Here is a 10,889-nt window from a genome sequence, read left to right as displayed (position 1 = left end):
TTAAAGCTTTAGAGTTTTTACACGAAATTCAAAGCATCATTAAACCATTAACTGCAGACAAAAACTGGTGAACCTTTACTCCACAGTTAAACAAGCCTTAAAGCTTTAACTCCTCTATGAAGCAGCTAGGAAGCCTAAACGCTATAATAAAATCAGATTTAAAACATTATCTCTAGAGTGAGGGCATCCCTCAAGCTCTAACTCAAAAAACAAGCAGCTTTAGAGATTTAACTCCAGAGAACAGCAGATTTAAAGCTTTAACATAAGACTTAAATCAGCCTTCAAGTGTTAACTCCAGTATTAAGTATCTTTGAAGCTTAAATGTTAAGAATCAACTCCGTATAAAGTATTAAAGCAACCATACAAGTTTAAAATAAAGCAACCTTAATGCTTTTACATAAATTATATAGTATATTCAAATCATTAACACCACATTTGAAAAAGCTTTAACTCCAGAATTAAACCAGCTTTAAACCTTTTACTCGGGATGTAAAGCATTTTTAAACAATTTACACTAGATAAAACAGCTATGCAGTTAAAGCAGCATTAAATCACTAACTCCAGAGTGAAGCAGCTTTAACTCAAGATTCAAAACCCAAAACTTTAATTCCATTATGAAGGATCTTTAAAGCCTAAACGCTGGAATAAAAATAGCTTAAAAACATTAACTCCTGAGTTAAGGCATCCCTAAAGCTTTAACTCTGAAATTTAAGGTTCTTTAGAGCTTTAACTCTGGAGAATAGCAGCTTTAACTCAAGGTTACTCCAGCTTGAAGCATGTTTGGAGCTTTAAGCCTAAGAGTTAAATTGAGTTTAAAGTATTATATCCATAATTAAAGTACCCATAAAACTTAAACTCTAAAATAGAGCAGCTTTAAAGCTTTAAATTCAGATTTGGAAAAAGTTCTAAAGGTTTAACTCCAGAGCTAAATCAGCTACTAATTATCTGCCATTTAACATATCTGTATTCGAAATCTGACATTTCAGCAGGGGTGTGCAGACTTTGTTAAATCCATGGTGCTAAAGTTAAAACTTATTTTTTAATGTAAACATTGATTCTAATAAAAAGTGTTAAACATTGCAGCCATTATATTGAGCAGGTTAGGAAATAGTGACGAGGCACAAGATTAAAAAAAAAAAAGAAATCTTAGGAAAAAAACTTGACCTACTTAGATAGTGTAACTAAATTGGTTGATAGATAGAAACCTATCTATCTATCTACCCTGGTCATATCCCTCGAGAGGGGTGACTGACAGCGAGACACACACAACACATACACAAAAACAAAGAAAATTTAAAGAAAGGAAAATAAAACAAAGGAAATTTTAAAAAATAAAAATAAATTAAAGATAGAAACCTAGTTATCTAATTAGATAGTCATCCATCTATCCATTGTCTGCACCACTTATCCTCACGAGGGTCGCGAGGGTGCTGGAAACCAGCCGAGGTATCTTTGGGCAGTGGGCAGGGGACACCCTGAACTGGTTGCCAGCAGGGCACACAGGCAGAAAATTCACTCTCTCATTCACACCAAGGGACAATTTGGACCGGCCAATTAACCTGACATGCGTGTTTTTGGAATGTGGAAGGAAATTGGAGTGCCATGCAGGCACGGGGAGAACATGCATAGTCCACCAAGAGAGGTTGTGGTACCTGGACTTGAACCCTGGATCTTTGCACTTTGCATGCTAACCACCCAGCCGCTATGCCACTCAATAGATAGTCAAATAGTTACAAATTTAGCTAGCTAAATACGGTAGAAGGAAAACTAGCTAACAAAATATTGAAGTCATGTTTATTTGTATAGCCCTTAATCACAAGAGGTTTCAAAGGGCTGCACAGAGCACAGACTATTACAAACTATTATTACACCATCCCCTGATCTAAAACCTACATGAGGGCAAGGAAACACTCAAAACTTCAGCATGAGGAAAATGAAGAAACCTTGGACATAAGGTAATCCCTCTTCCGGGATGACTAAATTGCAATGGATGTTGCAAGGGGATTAACAAACATCGCCAAGCACCCTCCGTGATTAGTTCTTTAGTGCAGTTTAATCTGATGTAGAACTGTTGGGCCACTGTCGTTGTTACAAAACAAAACCAGTAAATCAATTATCCTTTTATTTACATTATTAAGTACTTTTGTTTGTACTGTGTCACCAGGGTTGGGTAGGGTTACTTAAACTGGATTACTTTCAATTACTTTTGGATTACTCCAATACTAAATATGCTAATAAAAGACAAAAGAAACTAAATATGAATAAAATTACGAAATTTTGTGCAGGCTTGGGGAGTAACGGAATACATGGAACGGCAAAAATGATGTTGGCAAGCCGTTTGGATTTATTTTCATTTTGTTTCTGTCGCATTTTATGTTAGTTTTGCCGGAGATCAAAGAGATCACAGCCAGGAGAGAAAGCTTACCACGTGTTGTGAGTCATAATTTTATTCATATTTAGTTTCTTTTGTCTTTTATTAGAATATTTGGTATTGAAGTAATCCAAAAGTAATTGAAAGTAATCCAGTTAAAGTAACCCTACCCAACCCTGTGCGTCGCACAGCTTGTGTCAAACTTAAGATGGAGATAGTAAGATAGCTGGAAAATTAGATAGCTAAATAGATAGCTAGATAAACAGATGGTGAGTTAGAAAGTTGGCTAGCTAAAAATATACCTAGAAAGATAGATGGAAAATTAGATCACCAAGTAGCTATTAAGCTAGATAAATTGTGAGACAGTTAAGAAGAAGAAATAAGGCTAAAACATGGCTAGAATGACAGCTAGAAATACATATAAATAGAAATAAATATTTCTCCAAAAGAAATGTATCTAGCTAGAAAGAAATTTAAATGACTATATAGATAGAAAGACGATACATAAAGTAACAGGGAACAGAATAAAAAAAGGGGAAAAAAACTTGACCTAGATAATCTTGGGGGCCCGCCAATGGGCCGGGCCGCACTAAGTCTTCCGTGGCCAAGCACCGCCCTGCCTTCGCCAGGCCCTATTCAGGACACAGTGTGCTTTGCAATGTTTGTCTTGTTTGGACGGCCGCTCCCACTCACGTGCACCAAAGTTCGACTCCCGACTTCCTCTTTGCAAGCCGACGACACGCCCGCACAATGAGTGACCCCGGAGTGGTCGGACGCCAATCATGGCACGACAACCCCTCACATTTACACCCGATTTCGCTATTCGGGAGGAAGGCCAAGCACGAGGTTTAACGTCTGAAAGCCGAAGCTCGAATATGCGAGGCGGGCATCCAAACCACTTGCCCACCGCACTGATCTTTGCTGAAATCCAAACAAACAAATCAGTTGCCGGTTTCAGGTTGACGCTATCCGCAGCTAACTAAATATGTTTTTTTTTAAGAACGGTCAGCAGACGCTTGATACAATGTCGTTGCTAAACATCGACACCACACAAACAGAAAGAAAAAAAGAAAGCTAGCAAGATAGCTAAGCAGAAAACTATCTATCTGTCTATATATATATCTAACAAAATGTCTATAGATGGAACATTAGATAGCTAAATGGCTATCTAGCTACATAGATAATAAAGTTTAGAAAGTTAGCTGGCAAAAAGACAGCAGGAATATTAGAAAGCTAAATTGATAGAAATCTAGCTAGCTAAAATATACCCAAAATAATATAGAAAATAGAAAAATTAGCAAAAAAGACAGAACACTTGCCAGAAGGAAAGACAGAAAAATAGCTACAAAGAAAGATAGCTAGAAAGAAAGACACAGCAGAAGTTAGAAGAAAGAAAGCTAGAAAGAAAGGGAAAAAAGATCTAGTTTGAAATAAATAAAGATAGCTAGAAAAGAAAGAAAGAGCTAATTAACCACCAAACTAGCTAGCTAGGTAAATAGATAGATATGGTAGCTTCGAAAGAGCTAGCTAAACAATTGCAAAGTTAGCAGAAAGAAATGTAAATAAAACTTGAGATAGGTAGGTAGATCGTGGGTGAACTAGGTAGCGAACTACCTAGCAAGTTACCTCGATAGACATGCACATCAGATTGTTTTTTCCAGATAACCATATGAATCAATTCATTTAATGTTCAGGTCAAATTATTATTCATTTAATATTTAGGTACAGTTCTTTAAACTTGATTTCAGGTATGTTTTATTATAACTATCATTTTAGTATAAATAATCCCAGTGTATATACAGTGGAACCTCGGTTTTCGAACGCCTCTCATTTCGAACAAATCGGAGTTCGACCAAAAATTTCGAGAAATTCTTGCTTCGCTGTTCGGTCAAAAATTCGGAGTTCGAACGCCGGTAATGCCTGACTGCGTAAGCTAGAGTGCGATGCTGAGCGGCGTACGGGTGTAAATCGTGTAGATCGCCCCCACCCCTCGTGACCAACTGTTATCACGTGCGCACTTGCCTCTTTTTGCTTTCGCTTCTAATATAGGTGAACGGAGTGTTTTAGCACCTAACTATGCCTCCGAAGAAGGTTGGTGCAAGCAGGACAGGTGAAAAAAGAAAAGTTGTTCATACAACTATTGCCTTTAAGAAAGACATAATAGCTAAATATGGAAAAGGTGTGCGAGTTTCTGATCTTGCTAGGGAATACAGCATGCGCCTATTGCTGACCACCACAAAGGTAAGAAATCCTATTCATAATTCTTTTCTTTATCTTTTTATTTTTATTTTTACACGTTCATGTTAGCGTAATCTTTCGTATGGAAGATTACGATAACGCGAACGTACGATTAGCCTGGGTTAGCTTTACCATTACCTTGAACATTCAGGTAAACATTCAGGGTGTTGGAACTGAGCCCAAAATTCAGGGTGTTGGAACGGAGCCCCCTTTCCAATGAAGCGCTAGCCATTTGTTGTGGAGACCCTGGTGCTAAATGACTTGTAAACGACCGTATTTTTTCATTTTTGCACGTTCATGTTAGCATAATCTCTTGTACGGAAGATTACGATAAAGCGAACGTACGATTAGCCTGGGTTAGCTTCATGATTACGTTTTAAACATTCGTGGTAAACATTCAGGGTGTTGGAACGGATTAAAACGATTTACATTATTTTTAATGGGAAAAATGATTTCAGTGATTGAACAAATCGGTTCTCGAACAGGGTTCTGGAACGGATTATGGTCGAGAACCCAGGTTCCACTGTAGTTCAATTGTTAATAAAGTTACAGTGGATAAACAATATTGAACAAACACTGTGATTTTCTTTAATTTTTATCTTTAAAAAAACACACACAATAGTCCTTGTATAGGCTACATTGATTTAAATACATATATACATTTATAGATATAAGGCAGCACGGCGGCGGAGTGGTTAGCGCGTGTGCGACACAGTTCTGAGGTCATGAATTCAAACCTGAATTCTGTGTGGAGTTTGCATGTTCTCCCCGTGCTTGCATGGGTTTCCTCCAGGCACTCCAGTTTCCTCCAACATTCCCAAAAAAGATGCATTTCAGGTTAATTGGCCGGTCCAATTTGTCTCTAAGTGTAAATGAGCCCCTCAACCAGTTCAGGGTGTCCCCTGCCCACTGCCCGAACACAGATGGGATGGGCTCCAGCACCCCCGCGACCTTATTAGGGGCGGCAGTAGCTCAGGAGGTAAGAGATCCCAGTTCGAGTCCCGGCTCGTCCGTGTCACATGTCGAAGGTTCCTTGGGTAAGACACTGAACCCCTAATGCCCCCAATAAGCAGGTTAGCACCTTATATGGCTGCAAGGCCGCTATTGGGAAATGTGGAGCACATTGTAAAGCGCTTTGGGAAGTCATTGACTTGAAAAGCGCTATATAAATGCAGATCATTTTATTTCATTTCATTGAGGATGAGCGGCGCAGATGATGGATGGATACATTTAATGTAATTTGTTTTATCATATTTAAAAAAAATAAAAATGTCTCTAGGTGTGAATATGCGAGCGAGATGTCGGTCTCTGTATGCCCTGCGACTGGCTGGCAACCAGTTCAGGGTGTCCCCTGCCCGAAGATAGCTGGGATGAGCTCCAGCACCCCCGCGACCCTACTGAGGATAAGCGGTTCCGATAATGGATGGATGGATATATAGATATATATTCCTTTAGGATTAGTGTACAAAAATGTGTCATATAAATCAGAAAAGGGGTGACTTTGTTTAGATTGTACTTCAGTTTTTTTTCCTTACGTATTATACATGTATACATATTTTTTTCTTTTTGAAAATATCACAGTAAAAAACAACTAAGTATTGCTGCCATTTTCATATTGAAAGTGGGAATACAAAATAGTATGATAAACGTTTCACTAATATGCACCTGTCAATCTTGAGTAACAATTGAAAAAAATGTTTTTGAAAAATGTAGGACTATTACGATGTTTGTCCATCTTTCTGTGATGCATACTTTTTATTGTGAGCTGCTGCTGCAGTGTTGTTTTCCAGGCTCTGCAGCAGAACAAAAATGTGATGTAATGCTTTAGGAGCAAAACAGGTGATGTCATAGATTTTGCAGCACCCGAACGACAAAGACATCTTTTACTGCCCTGAATCTTGCACAAATCATAACACATTTTTTCGAATATGCTCAAAAACAAGCCCAGGCAAGTCGCTGTACATTTCCACGACAGCGGGGGTCTGCAATTCATCGCAAGCCCCCCTTGTTTTTTCTGCATTTTTGTCTTAGCTGCTCGCATGTTACCAGGCAGGCTAGAGCGCGGGGGCGTGTCCGATCCTGCTTTTCTTTTTGATTGGCCCCTCAGCCGCGACTAGGGGCGCGGCTTCGGGGTCGCTATATAAACATTGTTGCAGGATAAGTCCGAGCCGCAGAGCTTTTCGACAGCTGAGAGAAAGGAGAAGGAAGTTTAACAAAACGACGAAAAATGGACGTTTTTGCCTTATCATCGAAGGTAAGCGTTTTGACATTCATGTCGTTTTTATGTTGCTCTTAGGATATCGGTAATTTCCAGGTTCTCTTTTAGTTTGTAAGTTAGAAAAACAATAAAGACTGCAGCTTTTTGGTGTAGTTCTAGTTATTCGTTTTGTTCTATAGTACTGTGTCTTCCTGGTAATTATAAAAAGAATACAGCGGTTGCATGGTAACTTATTGCAAAAAAAAGAAAGAAAAATAATTAGGAGGTTCAGGATTGACACAAAGGGGGAGGGGGGCGAATTGTGACCTGATTTTAAAAGTTTTAGCGTGCCTGTCATATATATTTATGTGCATTGTGCAAAGTAATCTCACCCATTTTCTGCATCTCAGGCGATGCATTCGAGTGCCTCAAACGCGCTAGCCGGCAGCCCACCCCCATCCCCGGCGGACGACGGTCCCAGAAGACGGTCTTGGGGCAACCTGGTGCAGAGACTGACTGACAGCATGGAGTCCAGGTCCAACAACAGCAGTAGGAGCGACATCTCTGATTCAGGTGGGTCAATTTTGATAAAAAAAGAAACACTTGCTGCTGTCGACCACTTCTCACACTCCCTCACAGGCAAATCCAGGTTCTAAAAGAACATATTTGTGACTCCCACAACTCTTCCTACCAAAGGCCACTGCTCACAATCACACAGTTAAACCTAAGTCCTTATGGTAAAATTAGAGAATTTTTTTTCTGCTGTGAGCCACTGTTCACACTCATGTACAGGCAAATGCAGATTGTAATGCTACAGACTTAAAAAAATGCTGCTGTAGGTCACTGCTCACACTCACAATTGGGGTCTAAAGGTAATTTTTGTGACTCTGGCTAGACTTGCTGCTGTAGGCCACTGATCAAACTCACATGGAGGCAAACCCGGGTTCTGAAGGTCAATTGTTACTCCCAGAAACTCTTGCTACTGGCCACTGCACACACTCACACATAGGCAAATACAGGTTGTAATGTTTGAAAAATGAAAAGCAATAGAATAGAATAGCATATACCTTTATTGTCATTGTTACAAAATGGGTTGAACATATTGTGACAACGAAATTGGACGTGGCACTGCAGTTCACATTTTACAGTGAGGAAATAAGAAATAGGTGACTTGCTGCAGTCACACACAGGAAAACTTGGAAAAGTTGAAAAATCTTGCTGTTGTAACCACATCTCACACTTGCACGCAAATCCAGATTCTAAAGTGCATAATATTGACTCCCGGCAACTCTCGCTTCTGTAGGTCACTTCTCACACTCACTCACAGGCAAACGGGGTCCTGATGACAAAAAAAAAAGATGTTGAAACAGTGATAAAAAAATAGTGTTGCTGCTGTAGGTTACTGCTCACTCACTTGCAGGCAAACCTGGGTCCAAAAGCCATTTTTGTAACTCTCGTAGCTGCAGGCCACTGCTCACACTTTCGAGCAGGGAAACTTGGGTCCTAAAAGGACATCTTTCTGTTCTTTCAGGGTCGGACGTGTCTGAGGGCGACCTCTTCTACGACCCCACCGAGGAGGCCACCCTGAAGGAGGTGGTGCACCTGATCGAACGGAGCCTCCGCGAGGCCAAAGACTCTGCGTGCGCCCTTCGCTGCGCCAGGCTGCTGATCCCCGAAGGCCTCCTGGAGCGCATCGGCGTCGAGTTGCTGCACTTGGCAGCCAGCGAGCCCTGCGGCTTGCGCGGTGCCCTAGTGGACCTTTGCGTGGAGCGGGGGCCGCAGTGCGAGAGCGTGGCGCAGCTGGCAGCCGACCCCTACCTCGTGCCCACCTTCCAGCTAACGCTAGTTCTCAGGACCGAGTCGGGCGGCCTGTGGCCCAAGATCCAGGGACTTTTCGGCTCTAAGGCGCCGGTAACTCGGCGGGCCGTCAAGCTGAGTACGGGATTTCGCGTCATCAAAAAGAAACTGTACTGTTCCGAGGAGCTGCTGATCGAGGAATGCTAAAGCTAGCAATGAAGGACGTGGCTTCAGTACGGGCACGGCGCGTACCTGCGTTTCCATGGAAACCGCCCCAATGGCAGCTATGCGGTTATTTGGAAAAAACAAAACAATACCATGATCGTTTTACATCACAGCTTCTCGTCGAACGTCATTTCATCCCCGCGTGGACGCCATTTATTTGATATTCAAATGCTCATATGACATTGCACTTTGTTTGCACAAATTTCCTTTTTGTATTTTCACAATCTCGAAAAATAAATTATTTTTTTATAAGACGTTGAGTCCTTCGTGTGTTTGCTGGTGTCAATTAAAAAAAATCCCTTTTATCAGATGCCATGTGGAAAAGTTCATTGCAGAAAATGCTTGTTGAAAATGTGTCAGGATAATAAAGTATTTACATTTTATCTAAAATTTATGCAAACTATCCCCGTTACAAAGAACTCGACAAAATTTTAAAAATAAAAAATATAGATCATTTATAATTCTGGTTTTATTTAAACAATTAACTACTTTTGAAAAAACAGGCAGTTGATTGCCACATATAAAGTTAATTTTCCATCCTGTTTTGAAGTGCGTTAAAAAGAAGTGCTCACATTTGATTGACACTATTAGAATTTATTAAAAGTGCAGTCACTATTTTGTAATGTGCTTGAAAAATATTAAACATTGAATTTAAAAAGATATCTTTTTCTAAAATTCATAAAAACTGTTAAAGCATTCAACACTATTTTTAAGAACAAAAATCTAAAACAATCTTATCCATAGAGGCAGTGGATATATATATATATATATATATATATATATATATATATAATTTACAAAGATATACTGTATAGAAGATAAAATTCTATCTTATTGACAGTTTCTCCAGCAAATAAAGAGCTAATACTGTTAATTTTCCCATAAGGTATTTTTAAAACTATTTGGGAGTGCCTTTATAAAGAAGTAACTACTTTCGATAAACACAATTATAAGTTGTTAAAAAAAAATCAGTACCGGTAATTATTTCATTGTGTGCCTGTTGAAAAACATAGCCAGGATTTATAAGATTTTGCAAAAATGATTTATAATCTTTTCTAAAATTCAGACAAACTACAGCAGTCAACAATACTTTCAAAATAAAAAACATAGAACATTGATATAATTATTTTTCCATTTTTTGTAATAAAAATATAGCCAGTTCAAATAATGTATATTTTTTAAATAAGATAAATCGGTTGATGGTTATTACTATGAAGTCAAACCAAATATGAATGAAAATTTCATATTTACTGTACTTTCTCGATTACAAGGCGCACTTAAATTCCACTAAATTTGCCAGAAATTTAAAAATGGTGCAAGACCAGAAATACGGTAAATACAATTTGAAATGAAAAATTGCAATAAATGCTCCCGTGTTATTTCAGGGATGCTGCTGGAAATGTGAATTTCCCTTCGGGGATGAACAAAGTATCTATCTATCTATCTATCTATTGTATACGATAACCAATTCTGAATTAGTTTAGTGCTGAAACAAGGATTCATAATAATTATGTTCCATGAAACTTATGTTTAGTTTTCTAAGTTGTTTTTATGCAACCCTAGTTCTTACAGTAGTTTTCATGTCATGCATCTTTGTCCGGTGTACCTTCTATACAAAAAATCTCTCAAAAAACGAATATTTTGAGCAGGGATGTCAAACTCAGGCATGTCTGATCAGTAAAAGAATGTCAACTCAGTTTTTCAGTATCATGTTTCATCATTCAGTCTACTTTAGGAGCCTTTTCTACATATAATAATCAGGGATCTTTTCTAAGCATAACACATTTATCCAATAACACTGCGAAAAATGACTTTCAGGTTTGGCATTGAATGCATTAACTGGTTTATTTTAAAAGTATCGTGAATGCAGTTTTACACTTGAACCAACTCACCACGCTATACAAACTTAAGTGGGAGCTATGAAAAAATATATCATGTTTACTTTGTCGTATTGGTTTGAAATGAATCAGAAATAAACACAAAATCAATGCTTTAGCAGTAAATGGGCAGATTAAATGACATCAGATAAAACTACTAGGCTGGGCCTGTTAAAGCTGAGAG

At 38.8% G+C, this 10,889-nt stretch overlaps 1 protein-coding gene across 1 annotated transcript; it reads left to right on the top strand.

Annotated features, from left to right (window-relative positions):
• Positions 1-6,742: 6,742 nt before the first annotated feature.
• Positions 6,743-9,082, top strand: ddit4 (DNA-damage-inducible transcript 4). Its single transcript, XM_088324085.1, has 3 exons — positions 6,743-6,863; positions 7,217-7,379; positions 8,338-9,082. The coding sequence occupies exons 1-3, from the start codon at positions 6,837-6,839 to the stop codon at positions 8,808-8,810; spliced, it is 663 nt and encodes a 220-aa protein (XP_088180211.1). The 5' UTR covers positions 6,743-6,836; the 3' UTR covers positions 8,811-9,082.
• Positions 9,083-10,889: the final 1,807 nt, after the last annotated feature.

The sequence above is a fragment of the Urocampus carinirostris genome, chromosome 19, assembly GCF_059441175.1.
Source record: "Urocampus carinirostris isolate Australia breed hairy pipefish chromosome 19, RoL_Ucar_1.0, whole genome shotgun sequence".
Taxonomy (NCBI): domain Eukaryota; kingdom Metazoa; phylum Chordata; class Actinopteri; order Syngnathiformes; family Syngnathidae; genus Urocampus; species Urocampus carinirostris.
This window is presented reverse-complemented; position numbering and strand designations above follow the sequence as displayed.

Coding starts and splice junctions, on each gene's coding strand:
- ddit4 (XM_088324085.1), top strand. CDS start 6,837: ATGGACGTTTTTGCCTTATCATCGAAG. Junction 6,864..7,216: donor TTTTTGCCTTATCATCGAAG/GTAAGCGTTTTG, acceptor TCTGCATCTCAG/GCGATGCATTCGAGTGCCTC. Junction 7,380..8,337: donor GAGCGACATCTCTGATTCAG/GTGGGTCAATTT, acceptor CTGTTCTTTCAG/GGTCGGACGTGTCTGAGGGC.